Source organism: Marmota marmota, unplaced genomic scaffold (assembly GCF_001458135.2).
Source record: "Marmota marmota marmota unplaced genomic scaffold, marMar, whole genome shotgun sequence".
NCBI lineage: Eukaryota > Metazoa > Chordata > Mammalia > Rodentia > Sciuridae > Marmota > Marmota marmota.
Window position 1 is genome coordinate 6,121,531 of NW_026000138.1, and position 18,122 is coordinate 6,139,652.

General features: G+C 38.2%; 2 protein-coding genes across 4 annotated transcripts in view; both read left to right on the plus strand.

The window, feature by feature from the left end:
- The window catches only part of LOC125611249 (mediator of RNA polymerase II transcription subunit 13-like), a 216,700-nt gene extending 215,416 nt beyond the window's left edge, over positions 1-1,284 (plus strand). For 2 of the 3 annotated variants that reach the window (XM_048785659.1, XM_048785661.1), the window contains exon 8: positions 441-1,283. In XM_048785659.1, the coding sequence (XP_048641616.1) occupies positions 441-666 (226 nt within the window). In that variant the 3' untranslated portion in view covers positions 667-1,283. Of the gene's footprint in view, positions 1-440 lie in introns of all 3 variants that reach the window. The other variant, XM_048785660.1, reaches the window with a different exon arrangement.
- Positions 1,285-8,981: 7,697 nt separating this feature from the next.
- Positions 8,982-18,122, plus strand: part of LOC107156459 (mediator complex subunit 13L) — a 34,993-nt gene continuing 25,852 nt past the window's right edge. Inside the window, exons 1-3 of the mRNA XM_015502545.2 lie at positions 8,982-9,316; positions 9,604-9,809; positions 13,219-14,156. Coding sequence (XP_015358031.2) covers positions 9,071-9,316; positions 9,604-9,809; positions 13,219-14,156 — 1,390 coding nt within the window. The 5' untranslated portion in view covers positions 8,982-9,070. The remainder of the gene's footprint in view (positions 9,317-9,603; positions 9,810-13,218; positions 14,157-18,122) is intronic.

The window sequence follows — 18,122 nt, forward strand, 5'->3', positions numbered from 1 at the left end:
AAGTGCTAAAGCACTACCCTTAAATGCTAATAAGTACTAAAGGAGTTTTAAGAGTGATTTAAACAATCTAATTGAGTGTATGTAATTTAATGATGCTGTGAAAACATTAATTTAGAACACTATTCATACATAATTTAGATGACTTTTTTTTAGGTGACCTTTAAAAAAGCAAAAGCTAATAATGTCTGATATATTAATGGCTATATATATCACCTGTGTTAAAATGTGCATTAAACATATATAGGAATATTTTCCATTCTGCTTCTAGGGCATAGAGCAGGTTCTCCCCCTCCACATGGTTGCTCCAAACTAAAATATCAGCAGGATATCATGACTGTGTGAAATGTATTCAATTCTTTTTAGCATTGCATTTTTTCCCACAGGGTAATGAGTGTGTTATCTCAGTGTTTACACATAAGTCATATTTTGCACTGTTTTAGGAGGAGCCAAATGTCAACTCCAACTCTTGAAGAAGAGCCTGCTAACAATCCTGCTACCTGGGATTTTGTGGATCCAACCCAAAGAGTCAGCTGTTCTTGTTCCAGGTGGGTAATAAAAAGGCAAACCCTGTGGTCCAAGAGAAGGAGGCACAGTTCGTGGTTCATTTCCTGGCCTTACCTACCAATCCTCTCTTTTTGTTTTGTTTTAAATCTTCTTCCTTTTTGACTAAAGAAGAAAACAGTCTTTTCTTATATGCAGGTGATACAGTTTTATTGTCAGGAATCAGAAAGAGCTTATTGGACACAACTGGCCTTGTCATCACATTATTCCCACTAATTTCTTCTAGTAAGCTGCTTTAAAACTAAAGGCATCAGTTTGGCAAGACATTCCCTAGCAATTTAAAAATGGAGATACATATTGAAATTTTAATTAATTTTAAAATGGAGATACATATTGAAAATAGGTAGGCTTAAATTAATAGAATTTTTTAGGTAATTTTTATTACCTTCTGTAATAAAAGAAAAGGTTGGTGTTAGTGGGAGTGTTTTAGAATGACTATGGCAGGTATTTGGTAGCACCTGCTGAAAGCTAAAATTGTTGTAGGCATAGCATTATAAGTGCTCATTCATTTAGAAGTTTGGATAGGCTCCCGAATTGTTCTCTAGAAAATTTTTGCATTCCTTGTAGATTGTCCCTTGACTTACCACTTATTGTGGCAGTAAAATATTGTGCCATGGATTTTCATGAGAGTTTTTAAAATTTTTAAATGGATTTAAGTCTTATCTACCAGCTCATTTGACTGTTAGAGCACATCTTGATTTTTTTTCATTTACTGAGCAATTTAAAGCAGCTCTATTTCTAAAGTACATATTTTTAAATTTGACATTGCTAAATATTTATGAAAAGTTTAGTTAAGTATATTTAAAGTATAGCCATTAATTTCTCTAGTTTAAGTGAAAAGTTCTTAATGGGGAGATGGTCCATATGCCCCCTAAGAATGTATGTGAACCTTTTTGTGTAACTAAAATAAGGGAATGATTTGACACCTCTTCCAATTCTCTCAGGCCCTTCATGTTGATTCTCCTATTAAGCTCTGCCTTGGCAGCCAACCTCTTGTTGAAAGGTGTTGTATCAGCTTAATAAAATGCATAGTTAATTTTCTAGGAAGATGTTTTTGAAGAAATTGCACATTAAGAGTCCTCTGTTAGCATGTGAGGATCTCTCTCTGGTCTTAGCATAAGTATGGTATACTGCAGCTGAATATCTGTTTTATTTTCTATCTAGGCTGCTGTAAATTGTGTGAGAAAAAGTATTTTTCTATTAGCATTGATTTATGGACAGCTCACAACCATATTGTGGTCCACCTTTAGCAAGTACATAGAATATAAATTATAGTGTATGTAACTTCTGCCTTCATCTTATTTTTCCTGCTGTTTTTCTTAATCTAGATTTTTCACATTAAAAATAAAACACTTTTTACTGATTTAGTTCACGTTTTTAGTAGCTATACTTTGAATTATTTTGGGGATAATTATCAGCATAAATAAATAGATGGTGCTCTTCCTTTTGTGCTCTGGATTGTTGATCAGTTTCTTCACCAGATTCGTATACCTTCGGATCTTATTTTTTTCTTCTTCTTCTTCTTAAATAGATGTATGCATATCAGGGCCACCATCCCATTGACTTCCAAATATTTATTTCTAGACCTGACTTCTCATCTGTGCTCTAGTTTTGTATTCGTGGTGGTGCTGTTAAGAAATATCCTTGGGGGCTGGGGATGTGGCTTAAGCGGTAGCGTGCTCGCCTGGCATGCGTGCGGCCCGGGTTCCATCCTCAGCACCACATACAAACAAAGATGTTGTGTCTGCCAAAAACTAAAAAATAAATATTAAAATTTAAAAAAAAAAAGGAAATATCCTTGGGCCTGGGTGCAGTGGTATATGCCTTTCATTTCAGCAGACCTCTGTGGCAAGAAGATTGAAAGCTCAAGCCCAGCCTGGGCAACTTAGGGAGATCTTGTCTCGAAATCAAAAAATTTTAAAAAGAGGGAGAGCTGAGGGTGAAACTCAGTGGTAGAATGACCCTGTGTTTAATCTCCTGTTAACCCACTGTCTCCCACTCCCCCACCCCCCAAAAAAAGGAAGAAAGAAAAGAAACAATAGTTAAATATTCTTGGAGTTGGGGATGTGGCTCAGTGGTAGAACACTGGCCTGGCATGCACAGGGCCCTGGATTTGGTCCCCAGATCCTTAATATTAAACATGTCAGTTTCCTACATACCAGGTCCCTTACTGCCAACACTTCACACCCACCCCCCCCATGCCTTTCAGCCTAGAAATTTAATCACTTGTCTATTTTTTTTTTCATTTTCTAAATCTAGTCTGTGTGACTCCCTTTGAAATGTCTACTGTCATCCTTTTCTCATTCTTCTATTCACCATGTATTTTTTGCTGCCTGGCTCTGCCTCTTGTTTCTTCCTGCCCAGTGACCAGTGTGCCTTCTGACCTGATCTTCCTGCTGTCTGCTCTTGTGAGGTTTCTTTCGTACTTGGAGATTTGACAGGATAGTTTGTTATCTACAGGCACATTCCTCAGTCTAACCATTTTGCAATGTAACTGAATCATTTAATACAGCTGAAAGAACCCGCTTTGTAAGATTATCTGCTTTACAAAAGTACTTACTTTGAAGAGTCTGCCATAAAGTTTCTATCTGATATTAGACTACAATTGTTAAATGCTGAGAAAATCCAAATCAGAAAAAGATTGTGTAAAAGATTTTTTTAGAGCCTAGATTTTAAAATAAGTACTTCTAGAAGCTATAATGGAGGTATTTTCTGATGAGACATTCACCTGTTATGGTACTGTATCCTTATTGCTTAGTGTACACCACTGGCTGAACTATCTATAGCCTTATGCTTAGATAACCTACTTCAAAATCAGGAATTCTGATTTTATCTTTTTAGAAAAGTAGAGACTTTGGCAAGAGTGTTTTCAGATTATCTGCTGCAGGATTACCAAACCCAAGCGGTGGAATGGTCCACTCCTCCCACTGTTTAATGGTCTTATGGAACAGGGCAGCTATCCTGCTGTCCCACTAAACCATCCCATTATGCCACACAAATCCGTTTTACTGCCCACTAGGGCATCATTTAGTGTGATGCAGCAGTAATTTAATGCCACCCTAGTGGCCTCAGAGAGTTATTGCTACACCACAGGAGAGCTTACATTTTTTCCCTGGGAATGATTTATACATTGGGAGGAACCCGCTGACCTGCTATATAACTTTGTTGCACAGATTAAAACTTGGCATCATCTGGGAGGTCCTTACTCAACCATTTCTCACACCCATGCTTGCCAAGAAGTTTGTTAGGATGTGAGCAGACTTGTATTCTTGCTTAGCTCGTCCATTTACGTTAGTATATTGTTTTACAAACTTTTTACTTCTGTCTTATTTTAACCTGTGGCTGGTGAGATCCAAAGTTGTCATCTATTCCTTTTTTCCTGGTTATAGTGGGCAGATAAGTTTTTTAGTATATTTATCATATTAAATGTTCTTAGGAATGGATCCTCGTTATTTTACTTTCATACTTTACAGGGAGATTTGTTTTAATTTAAAAAAAAAAAAAAAAAAAAAGCCAACTTTTATAGTGTAAATGTAGAAAAACATGTTTTTGGTTTATTTTTCTAATAGTCCCCTCCTAGTAGGATAAATGCTGCACTTCTGATTTTCAGAGAGATAATTCACTATGAGACATTGTACAAAACATTTCCATTTTCATAAATTTAATTAAAAAATAATGACTTTCTTTTCTGTGGTCCTTTTCAAAATTCATATTGAGCTAGGTACAGTGGTCTACACCTGAAATCCCAGCGACTTGAGAGGCTGAGGCAGGAAGATTGCAAGTTTGGTACAAGTCGGGCAATTTAGGGAGACCTTGTCTCAAAAAATCAAAAGGCCTCGGGATGTTGCTCAGTGGTAGATCACCCTGTGTTCAATAGTGCTACTGTTGCTGCTACTACTACTACTAATTCACAATGAAGTTTTTGTCTGTCTGTCTGTCTGTCTGTCTTTCACTCATTCATGGTACTAGGGATTGAACCCAGGGCCTTTTATCACTAAGCTAAATCCCCAGTCTTTTTTTGAGACAGGGATCTTGCTAAGTTGAACTTTGGATCCTCCTGCCTCAGCCACCTGAGTTTTGTGTTTTCTTTTGAGATCAAGGAGTTTTCTCATATATATGCTGACATATAGTATATTTTAGTACATTCTTTTTTCTAAGAAGCCACATTATTGTATAAGAGAAAGGAAAGTCAGGGCAGCATGTAAAAGTTCTCTGAAGCAGAGACATAATTCCATAGCAAATCATTCTTCAATAACTTCATCTGGTAATGAGAACAAATTGAGGGGAAAAACCACTGTGTCACAGGGATGAGTCAAAAAGTTTTATGAACCTATAAATGTAGTGCTGATTTACTCAAATGTAGAAGTGGGAAGTATACAGAGATTGGATTTTGACAGCTTTAGTGGATCTATCACTTTTTTAAATATGCAAAGCTTTCTCAAGCATGACATGAATGAAAATGAATAATGATGGCCAGCCAATTGCTGTAGTTTTTTAATTAAACATTTTCCTTTTTTTATTACTCTGCACTACAGAATTTTTACAAACACGGAACTTCACAGATTAAAAGAAATAGTTGTAAAATAGATACATATGGGGTAGGTCAGATGAGTGATTTTTTTTTTTTTCCTTTTGAATACCCAGTTAACCCTTTGCCCTTTTTGACATGAAGTGATAAGCAGTGATATAAGATGTTAAAGTGCCTGGGAGCATGTCACAGATGTCCTGCTTGTTATGTCTTTGCCCAATAGAGTATACTGCGTGCTCTCTCCTTTCATTTTTATTCAAGAAGAAATTGTTTTGAGAAGAAGCTACTCAGAATTTGATGATAAAGTATAGGTATAAAAATTAATTAATATGAAATATTATCACTAGGAAGAGCCAGATAAAAGTATGTATGTAAATTTGTGTTTGGGGGAGGGTGGTGTATAGACATTTATACAGTATTTCCTCCCAAGAAATGACAATGAAAATAGACTAGCAATAAGTTTTCATATCTGTAGTAGTTTTATTGGATGTTGAGGTGGAAAGACATATGTGTAATGACATTTAATGTCTAGAACAGCACTGTCCAATAGAAATACAAAGTGAGCCACAAATGACAGCCACATATGTATTTCTAAATTTTCTAGTAGCTATGCTAAAAAAGTGAAAAATGTGAAATAAGTTTTGATAATAATATTCTATCTTAATATATCCTTGTATCAGTATAAAAAGTTATTGGGATATTTTAAATTTTTGTGTTACTCTTTGTATATTTATATTTTATATATTTTATACATGCAACTCATCTCGGTTTAGCCTAACCCTATTTTGAATGCTCAGTAGCCACATGCAGCCAGTAGTTACAGTGTTGGAAAGCACAGGTTTGTGGTTATTAATTTGTGTATATGATAATGAAGAAAGCAACAAATTAACAACAAGGTTTAGTGTAGGGTCACCTCTGTGTTAAGGAATATTGTGTTACAATAAAGTAATCAAACAGGTGTTTTTCTCAGGTTTTACTAATTAGTTGCTTATGAATTTTTGTCTAGAAGTGTGTCAGTTTGAAGTATGAATCTTTGAAAAGGCAAAAGAAAGTTGGAGTTTTTATTTGGCGTCCTTTGTTCTGAAACGGCATGTAACTATTTTCAAAGGACTTTGGTAGATGCTCTGGGTGGGGAGGATGCTGAGAAATCAACAGGACAGCCTCTGGTGGAGTGTTTTGGTCCTGGTGGTGTGTGTTTGTTTAAGGCTGAAGGTCTGTGTCCTGGCTGAGTTCCTGCTGAAGTGTGGTGAGGATTCGCAGGGTGGAAGTCTTGGAGCACTAGGAGCTGGCTTCCTCCCCTACCTTCTGTTCTGGGAGCTGTCCCTGACTTCACTTTAGCCCTTCTCTAGGAAGAAAGTTGAATGGCAATCCATGTTTCTCTATTTTTAAAGACCAAGTATTTTTTTCCTCTGGGTCTCTATCTTCTTTTTACCTTACCCATTTTGAGGCCAGTTCCCCGTTCGTCATCTCAAAACTAATCTGGGGTCAGCTCTTTTCAGAAAATTCCTGTAACTAAACAGCAATTTCATCTTTTTCCAATGAAACCAGAATTGAGCGGGGAGGACTGAATTGTGCTGACTTCATCACTTACAGAATGTTTAAGCTGTACCTGGCACAGTGTTCATGTCGTCTCATTTAACACGCACAAAAATATGAGGTAGATATTATTACCAGTTTACAGATGCAGAATTGAAGTTAGGTTAAAAAATCTTCTTTAGGAATATATGATAATAAGAATGGTGAAGACCACTTTTTAAAGTGAATTTCTAGCAAGTGAAATTTTATCTATGCTTTCTTTGTTACCTTTGATAAAAATTAACAGGGTACCTGAGACTTTGAAAACTTAAAGATATATGAGTGCATTAAGTAGCATCAATAAAGTTGGGTAGGCTTAATTGGAATATGCCTTTATTTCATTTCTTAGAGAAAATTCAAAAATTAATTTAATAAAGCCATTTTTTGTAAAATATTTTATCATAGTTGGAATGGTTAAGCCCATCACTTTGACTTTGAGAGGCATTACACGTTTTCTGTATTTTTCACAGATCTATATCGAAAATTAAGATCTTAAGACAGTTCTAGTTTAAAGATTTTATAAAGCAGAATAATAATTTAAAATAGCATGCTTATAAATTAGCTTATATTAAAATTTTGTAGTAGCTGTTCTTTGGCTTGGGAAAAGTTTAAAGGGGAATAGATTTATTTCAAGTGTAACCTAACTCCATATTAAATTCTTCGTCTTTGTTTTAAAGGAGACTTAACTGTTAATATGGAAGCTACACTCTTAACTGCCTCAGAGTGTATCAGCTATATTGTGTCTAAAATGGTTTGCTAGTAGTTTGTTTGTGGCTTAGTTGGTTTTGCTAGTTTCTAGAAATTGTTCAGTTTCTTTCGAGTAGAATATTCTCATAGCAAGAAGGTGCCTTGAATATTAACTTTGGGATTTCAGCTCTTCTTCTTCTTCTTCTTCACAGTAGTAGGCACCATTTTGTCTAAGGAAATCTTTTTTTTTTCAATTAGAGCTTTATAATTATGTATAGTAGTTGTTCATCCAAACAGTCTCATACATGAACAGAATTTGATTTCAGTTCATGATCCTCTCCGCTTTCCTCTAATGGAATCTTATATAGATTCCTACGATAGCAAATAGAAGGGAAGCTTCTCCAATAGAAGTGAAAGTTGAGATCTGATTTCAAGCCTATTGGCCTCTCTCCTCTTTTTCTTATATAGCACCTGAAGCTTAGACGTAGTAAATGATTTAGGATTATATAGTTATTTCACTAGTCAACATGGTAAAAATGATCTAGTCCAGACTTTCTCACTTTTTCTCGGCCTGTATATGCCAAGATCCTCAGAAGTTCCTCCTATCCCCCAAAAAAGGGAAACATGGAAGAAATGCTGAGAACTACACATTTTGTCGACCCTTCCCAGTTAGCTGAGGGATCTGAGGCCCCGAGGGCAGAAGAGACCTGACCATAGCAAAGCTATTCCCCCACCTGGGTTTTAGACCTTAGCCCCCTATCCCTTTTTTATACAGCTCTGCTTTAGACTGCAGCCTGGGGAAGTCTGAGACTGTGTGAGACAGTTCTGTATTAATTTCTGATTAAGGGTTAGACGTCAGATCTTAGTCTATTTGGTGATGACTATTTGTCTGTTTAAATTGTGAAATTGCTAGAAAGACAATAGGATAGGAAATTAGGATATTCAATATGATCCCAAATTGCTGATTTAAACTTATGGCTTCAAACTTTATAAATTTGCAGTGCAGGCACCCCCTAGTGGGCGAGTTTTACAATGACAACTTGTATTTCATGGTGTATATTCTGCAATCAGTATCTTAATGAGTCTGTTAGTGATGATATTCAGGTGTAGTAAAGTTGTGTTTTGTTTTGTTTTTTTCTAATTGAGAATCACTGTTCTAAGTATTCCCCTTCCCCACTGGTTGTTTTATGTTAAATTATTTTGATTCTAGGTTGGGTTTTTGATCCTAACTATAAAATTTCATTTTAATGTCAGCCTAGAAAGAGAGTGTGGAATTGTTTTCGTGAAAGAGCTTCACCAAGTAATCGTACTGCATAAAAACCACCATTTTGGCTCTAAACAACTTTTATTTTCTGTAATATTTCATACATAATTGTAAGCATGGATAGAATTTTTAATAATGCGGTTACTCCATCAAATTGCTTCCAGTTTCTATTTAATTCATCTCTTTAGACTTTCCAAGAAATAAATTACTAGAAGAAAAACATATTTTGTAGCACTCATTCACTTAATTAACATGAAGTCATGTCATAAAGCATTAAAAAGGTACTAGTAAAGTACCAGAGGAGTAAAATTTTCTACCAAAGACCATCTTCTTAGAAGTTTCCATTATTAATATTCTGTTGTATAACTGATTCAGTTAATATTATTTTCTGGTGCCTAATTGGGTACATGGCTGTGAAGTAGACTTGTTTTTAGAAGTCTTGATTGTTAAAAGAAATGTTCTTTTTTTTCCTTCTTTTAGCAGTTGCAGACTTACAAAGGATGTTCCCCACCCCTCCATCTTTGGAACAGCATCCTGCATTTTCTCCTGTGATGAATTATAAAGATGGGATCAGTTCAGAGACAGTGTCAGCATTAGGCATGATGGAGAGTCCTATGGTCAGTATGGTTTCAACACACCTCACAGAATTCAAAATGGAAGTAGAAGATGGATTAGGAAGTCCCAAACCAGAGGAAATAAAGGTAATTGTCAGTATATCAACTTTTCCAAGGCAGGGTATTTCCATGTGGATCCATAGGTACTGTTTTTGAAATGGTATTGTTCATGTGCCATACATATATGACTAAGAACAATTTGTTTTGGAGCATGAGGCATACTTGTCAGTGTCTTGATTAATATAAAATTTTGGCATCAGCTTTTTTCTGATGAATTAACAGTAGTTTTTGTTGCTGTTTATAAAAGTCTGCGCAGCTGTGGTTTTGTCCTCAGTAGCTTTCCAGAACTAACACCGGCCCTTTTGTTGCCACAGGACTTTTCATATGTGCACAGAGTTCCACCCTTTCAGCCTTTTGTGGGATCTTCCATGTTTGCTCCACTGAAGATGTTGCCGAGCCATTGCCTGCTACCTCTGAAGATACCTGATGCCTGTCTGTTCCGGCCTTCATGGGCAATTCCTCCTAAAATTGAACAACTGCCCATGCCCCCTGCAGCCACTTTCATTAGGGATGGCTACAAGTATGTACAGGAGCTCTGTCAGTTCTTGTACAGTAGCATGTCATTAGAATTTGCCATTATTGGCCATTCATGCTTTTGTATACATGATCTTAGGTTAAAAAAATGTATTTATTTCTAAATGACTTTTCATATATTTAAAAACTGAGGGTAATTATATTGGGAACTTTGATGTTTGTGCTCATTCAGTGCCAAATTGATGTGTACGATGGAATTGAGCACTCGACTGGAGTTAGTAATATTCTTTGTGTGGTTGTGGTAAGAACTTTGTTTTGGTATAAGGTGATGATTTCAGTGTGTTATTTAGAAACAGTTTAAAATTAAGTATTAATGTAGATAATTTCTGTTATTGACTCCATATCATATACTAAAATAGCTACAGGATGGCGGAAAGATTTAGAGGATGGGAAAGGAGGTGTCTATAGCAGCATGGACATATTTCATTCTGTCCAGAAAAATAGTACTTATATCAATGATATAGAATCAGTCTTTCCTTAAATAAATAATTTCATAATAAGATAATTTAAATGTTATAAAACAAAAGGCCACAAACTCATGTTTCTGTTGGGGCCAGGTAAGCAATATATGAATGAAATGGGCAGGTTAAAAAGGTGGTTCTACTGCTACTCAACCTCATTTTGGGGGACAGAAGGAGTGTGTCCCATGTGTGCCACAGTTGCTAGTCAGAGGCAGAGTTGTTGTCAGACAGGAGTGAGGTTAATGTGGTTGGGTTTTGTTTTTGATGGTGGGTAGAAATCTGGACTTGGATGTACATTTTCACATTTTAAAGTGTTGGCAGCTAATTCAAAGTCAAACTTTAGGAACCAATGAAATTGTGTTCAGACCCCTTCCATGGGCTACATCTTTGTGACCTTCTTTAAAATATATTGATGAAATCAAAGTTAATGCAATAACCAGGTTTCATGTATGTAAGTCAGTCTCAGAATGAAGAACTATGATGGATACACATCACATGTAAATGTGTAGATGGATGTCAAGAACCTAGATTTGGGCAGCAGGAAGCCACAGCTGCAGTGTCATAGAGCAGACATTCCTGCCTTGTAAAAATCCTGTGTATGACATTAGATGACCTTTTTATCTGAGTGCTCTTCTTTTTAAAACGGAGTAATCCTGCCCTGTATGCCACAGGGAACTTTTGAAAGGCTTCAGCAACTAATGTTTGTGGCAGTACCACAGAGATGACAACATACTAGCAATGTGGAAGAATGTGCTCGAAAATAAACTGATGTGAGCATCTGGTTTTCAGGGTGCTACTGTGCTCCAGTTGTTCTCGAGCTTTCTTAGTTAGATATTGGCACAACACCACTAGAACATCCTGGGACATGGGGGGTAGGTTAACATGCACTGTTGCCGATGAATGAGGCAGGACCCTCAGGTACCTGTTCAACAGTTTAATTCTCTCACATGCAGTTTCCCTGAAAAGGTCACTTGCCACCACATTGCTATGCAGTGTTTTGATAATTTTGATTATTGTTTTGATCTATTACATCTGTCATTTGCCATCTCAATGACTCTTAGCATTCTAAACTGACATGATTAATAAACCTTTTTGTCAAAGAAGGTGTTTTTTATCTGCGCTGTCCTATGTGGCAGCTACTGGTCTTGTGTGGTAGTTGTTGACACTTGGTGTTTGAAAAGCGAGACCAAGATTGAATTTTTCATTCTGCTCATGCTATTTTAAATCTAGCCCTGGGGTGGTGATGGCTACTTTATTGGCCAGCACAGACTGTGTAATCTTCCTGCTGTGGCCTCTGGTCTCCATCACTCTGGACCCCTTGACACACTCAGTACACCTGTAGTCACTTGCTTTGAATATGCTTTTCTTGCTTATGAGCCAACTTTTCTTTCTCCTTGTCTGTTGAATGCCAAGCTTCTGCCTAGAGTTGGTACTCAATTCATTTTTATTGAAAAAAAAATGAATATGTTGCTGTATGAGCTCAACCATTCTTAACTACCTAGGGAACACTTTAATTATTTAGATTTTCCGTTAGTAGTCATAGCTCCTTTTCAGATCTGAGCTGGGTAATAATTTTAGGGTTTTGTTGAACAGGAAAACTTGAAAAGAATCCAATTAGTGTGAAGATCATTATTACATTCTTATTATTTTGGTCTCTGAGAGAGCAGTGATTGTCAGTCAAGTTTTCTGGGTCATTTTTTTATCTATACTCAGATATACCACTGTGACTCAGATTTGAAATTTATTTATAGTGCCTTATTAGAATTTTTGGGCTAGTGCTTTAGTCATTTAAAAAAATCACACAAAAAATTATTTGACAAAGGGTATTTATTCTCGCATTCTTTTTTCACATTTATAAGTGAAGGAGGATGCAATTTATTGGAGGATGGTCAATTTAATCACTGTGTGTAAAAATTCTTGAGACTAAACAGCCTGTATTCTTTTGGTACCTTGTAAATGCAAAGATTGGGCTCACAGGATGTTATACAGATACATCAAGCAAAGTGTGTCAGAAAAGTGTTTTATAATGGGAAATCAAACAGAATACCACAGACACTACTGTTTTGTTTTCTGTTTGGCTATTCAAAAAAAGAAAAGTCTCTGCTTATGAGTAAATAGATAAAATATCCCAGTTCTTCTCAGGGAATGGAAATAATTGTATTATATGTAATGCATAGCATGTTGAAAAATAAAAGGTGAACTAAAGTGACTGCCACCCCACAAAAATCTTTTAGAAGCTGGAGACTATGATACTTTATATGCCCTTCTACACCCCGACTCTATTAATACTAAAGCCTCTTAATAGCATGTGTAATATTTCTGTTAATTGCAGGATGGTACTGGTAAGTGGGTTATGTGAATCAGAATTCCCTTGTGGTCACTCATTACTAAGCCTAGAGAGGGATGCATTTTGAAAATTAGAAAAAAATGTTAAATTTTCACGTGTATTTGATTATAGCTACTTCAGTATCATATATAGATTATAGCCTCAGAGAACAAGCACACTGGCAGACTTTTAATTTCAAAAAATGACAAAAATGTAATTGCAAATTAGATGGAAATTTTATCCTGTGATCCTGTAGCTAATTTAGCATCTGAACTTGTGTGTCCAAGTTCCATTTGGTAGTTACAGCTTTCCAAAATTACATTGATCAAACCCAGTGTCATGTTTGCTTATAAAGATCGTGAAAGTTTCCTCCAAAGGTTGAGATGAGGATTGTTTAAATGTGGAATAAATAGAAGGAAAGAGCTGCATAGAATATTCTTCATGTGTTGCTTCTCGATTCTCTAAGACGCTGCACTGATTGTTTCTTACATTTGTTGTTGTTGCTGTTAAAGAGAAAACTGTACATACCAAATGATAGCTGATTGGTGTGTGGACTCTGGCTTCTGCAGCGTACCACCCTGCCTCACCCTTTCTTTTATTTGTTGCAGTAATGTGCCTAGTGTTGGGAGCCTAGCAGATCCAGACTATCTGAACACACCACAGATGAACACGCCGGTGACGCTGAACAGCGCTGCCCCAGCCAGCAACAGTGGGGCAGGAGTCCTCCCATCTCCAGCGACCCCTCGCTTTTCAGTCCCCACACCACGAACCCCCAGAACCCCAAGAACTCCCAGAGGTGGGGGCACTGCCAGTGGTCAAGGGTCTGTTAAATATGACAGCACTGATCAGGGGTCACCAGCCTCTACCCCCTCTACCACACGGCCCCTTAACTCTGTGGAGCCTGCCACCATGCAGCCAATTCCTGAGGCCCACAGTCTTTATGTCACCCTGATTCTCTCAGATTCTGTGATGAATATCTTTAAAGACAGAAACTTTGACAGCTGTTGCATCTGTGCCTGCAACATGAACATCAAAGGGGCAGATGTTGGGCTCTACATCCCTGATTCTTCCAATGAGGACCAGTACCGCTGCACCTGTGGGTTTAGTGCGATTATGAACCGCAAACTTGGCTACAATTCGGGACTCTTCCTTGAAGATGAGTTGGATATTTTTGGGAAGAATTCTGATATTGGTCAGGCTGCAGAGAGGCGCTTAATGATGTGTCAGACCACCTTTCTTCCTCAGATGGAGGGAGCCAGAAAATCCCAGGAGACACCCATAAGCCTTCTTCTTCTCCTTCAGAATCAACATACACAACCTTTTGCTTCTCTGAGTTTCCTGGACTATATTTCCTCTAACAGTCGCCAAACTCTTCCCTGTGTAAGCTGGAGTTATGACCGGGTACAGGCAGACAACAATGATTACTGGACAGAGTGCTTTAATGCGCTGGAGCAGGGACGGCAGTATGTGGATAATCCCACTGGTGGGAAAGTGGATGAAGCTCTGGTGAGAAGTGCCACTGTGCACTCTTGGCCTCATAGCAATGGTAGGTGTCCCAGAATTCAGATTTGCATCTTAAAAAGTATCTTGATGTGACGATAACTTAAAAGTTTTCTTGGTTTATGTGACAGAAATTTTAAATTTCATCTCTTGAGAAAAAAAAAAGATACAACTAAAATGAGAGCTTTGTTGATTTCTCCCTAAATTTAGAACTGGGGCAGTGGTTTCTATTGAAATATTTTTGGAGAAGTGTAATTGTGTTCTGAAAATTTCTTCTTATATCAATCACAGCAGGCAACCCATTTTGGCAGCCTCTGTCTGCAGAGTATCAAAATCATCCCCAGTGTACACGCTGATCGTTTGCATACCTTGCATGCTAACATGCACCCATTCCTCAGGATCAGGTGCTAGTGAGGCCTCATTCTTAAACCCTTCTGTCCATTTACCAAGTACTTTCCCCTTTCTCTGATTTCCCAACATATTGAATCTCTTATGAAAATGATCACATTACTTTGTGGTTACTGAAATACATTACAAGCTCTTATCATATTAAAAGCTCCAGTTGGGCTAAGGGTATTGCTCAATAGTAGTAGAGCGTATACTTTGCATGCATGAGACCCTGAGTTATCCTCAGCACCATACGGGCAGGGGATCTCCATTTTGGAGTAGGGCTCTAAAAGTTCTAAGCGACCTGCTTGCCTCTTCCCTTAGCATTCACTCTCTACACTGTGATACATGTTGGGACATAAAATCATGACTGAGGGAGACAGGGTATCTTCCCTCATGGGTAGATCTTATCCATTTTGAAAAATGGACATTTGAATGTTAATAAAATAATTACACACATAAGCATATTATTACAAATCATTGAGTGATGAACACATGGCTAGAGGGGCCACCCCAGACTGCAGGTCAGAAAACACTCACCGAGGCAGTAGCACCTACTCTGAGAACTCAGTGATGAGCATGGACTAGGTAGCTGAAGAGGGTAGGGCACAGGTTGTTGCATCCCAGCCAGAAGAAGAGGCAGGCGTGAAGATGCAGAGTTATGTGAAGCCTGGGACTCCCAGAGAAATGGAAGAGTAAAAAGCCAGCAGAGGCTAGATTACAGAGAGCCTTTAATGGAGGGGTTGGGCCTTCATCGGAAGAGTAATAAGAAGTCATTAATGGTTTTAAGAAGAGGCATTGACATCAGATTTGCATAGTTAAACAAAACACTATATTCTGGCCATAATGTGGGGTGTGGATTAGAAAATGGCAGGAATGGATCTGGGAAGATATAAGACCAAATGAAAAATGGTAGCTTGCCTTAGAGTGGAGAAGAAATGGACACAGTCAAGAGATGTTTAGAAAGTATTATTGCAGAGTTTGTTAATGCCAGGAGTTTGGGGGATTAGGGTGAGGGAGAAGTTAAGGAAGATGCCCAGGTTTGTGGCTTGGGTCCCTGGGCAGACAGTGGTGTCATTCAGAGATCCACATACTTGAGTAGGATGAGAAGTCCAGGTAGAAATGTCAAGTAGAGATGTAGTCCTGGAGTTCAGTGGGCATGGAGAGGTTGGAATGTGGGTGATATTTCCAGTCAGGGCACAGAGAAGCTCACTAGGAGGAGGAAGTGTAGGGTGAGCAGTGGACAAAGCCACACTGAAATTTGACAAGGACAGAAGTGGGAGCCTGTAAAGGAGGTAGAGAAGGAAGACCAGAGAAAGACCTGTCTTGGAAGCCAGGCGTACAGGAGTAAGCAGTGTTGCAGAAAGAAGACAGGTCTGCAGACATTAAAGTGCAGCTGAATAGATTCAGATAAGGGTTAAGCACATTTTCTGAGCACAGTGAGAGCTGGTTCTGTTGGGGCGTGGGGACAGACAGGATGACCACACAGTGAAAAGAAAGGGACAGAGACCATGCTGGAGGGGGTGTGTGAATGAAGCATGGACTCTGCCTCTGAACAGCTGTCAGTCTTGCAGGAAAAGGTCATTAATGCTCCTTAAATGTGGACTGAAGTAAAGAATAATAAAAGCAAACCCAGAAGACAGAGGTCAGTGGAATAGGGAAGGACACACATTCCAAGCAGGCTAAGCAAGAAGGTACTCATGGCTACTCCATGGCAGCAGCCACCCCTAAGGGAGCATTAAAGGGTTGTCTTCATTTTCATAACTGCTTAAGTTCAAATAGCATCCTGTGCTTAGCAAGCCTTTAATTAATGTCTACAGAATAAATTTTATGAAGTAAAGAAAATGCCACCTTTTCCTTAAAGAAATGTGCATGATCACCTGCAGTGGTTCTTTTCACTAAATCGTGACCTTTGGACAGAAACACACTCTGTGAATCAGTGGTATCATCTTACCCCTTGAGAAGGTGGACATCTTTATTGCAGGGGAAGTCTGGAAATTTTTAAGATGTTAAAATTAGCAGATATTACTATAGATGAATAAGATGGGAGACAGAGTTGCAAAAAAGCAATGCCTTAAATCACATCCTTTCACAACACACCTTTTATTTTCTGTGTAGAGGAAGAGAGTTTATGGCTTGCTTTTAATTGTAGATTGACACAATACCTTTATTTTATTCATTTTTTTTTATGTGGTGCTGAGGATGGAACCCAGGGCCTCACACGTGCTAGGCACTGGGCTACAACCCTGGCCCTCTGGCTTGCTTTTATTTTTCTCAAATCCGTGGTTTTGTCATTTCCCACTTTAGGTCGCTATGGGTATAGAAGTACTTTCTGTCTTTCTTTATTATAAATTAAAGAGAAGCACAGGTTTAAGGTACAGGTGATTAGCACTGCTTTGTCCTCACCAGATAGCTGGGCAAGGTGTGGAGAAATGTCCAAGAGGCCAGGCTGCCACTCAGCTCCGCAAGTGGTCATATGGGGATATGGGGTTTGACCCTGACTTGTCAGGTCCCCCATGGCAGCAGCCACCTCTAAGGTTTTCAGAAAAACTGGGTACCCCCCATTTGTGCATGAAATTGGAGTAGTCCTTCCAGAGTTTAAAGAAAAAACAAAAACAAAAACTCTGTGTACTACCAGTTTGTAACCTGTGTTGTATTGATGTAGGGACAGATCTGAGAATATGATAAGAACCCTTAAATACCCTTTCTAATCAGCCAGAAAAGTAGAGCAAGCATCCATCTTCAGAAGTCCAGCTGCAGGCTCTCCTAGCATGCCACCTCCAGCTGGATAGTTGTTTTCTGCAGACATGTTTTAGAAAATGATGAGCATTATGGACCCTCCATTCTGGGAAAAGTGCAAACATATTCACACAAGTACTCATGTGGTCTAGCATGGATTCTCAGGGGTTTTCAAATTCTAGGTTAAAAACTCCTCTCAAGTGACAGCTGGCAGAAGGAATATTTACTCTTTAAACAATTAATTCCTTACCTTCTTCAGCACCCAGATGGCTTCATGCTGTCTCTGCTGCAGTTCTGTTTGCCTCTGACTGCATTGCAGGTCTTCTCTTTACGCATTGGTATTTTGTGAAAATATTTTACATTAAGAACATTAAAATCTCTTCCTCTCCTATTTTCCCTCCCCATCTTAGTGTTGGGGATTGAACCCATGACCTTGTACATGCTGGACAAGCACTCTACCACTGAACTACATCATCAGCCCTAAATAGTTTTGTAAAGTTTCTATTTTAGGTTCATTTTGATCTACTCATCTTAAGTCAAAGCATCCATATCCATACAAGTTTGTTTGTTTGTTTGTACTGGGAATTGAACCCAGGGGTGCTTAACCACTAAGCCACATCCCCAGCCCTTTTTATTTTGAGACAGGATCTCGCTAAGTTGCTCAGGACCTTGATAAGTTGCTGAGGCTGCCCTTGAACTTGTGAGCCTCCTGCCTTAGCCTCTGAAGTTGCAGGGATTTTAGGCATGTGCCATCAGGCCCACTTGCAAAGCATTGATAATCACAAGTAAAAGTAATGTGATGTAAAAAAGCTTTTGAAGCTCTCTTATGGAAATTCTTAAACGGGTTTCCATGATTTAAAAAATTATACCTATTCATTTTTTCTCT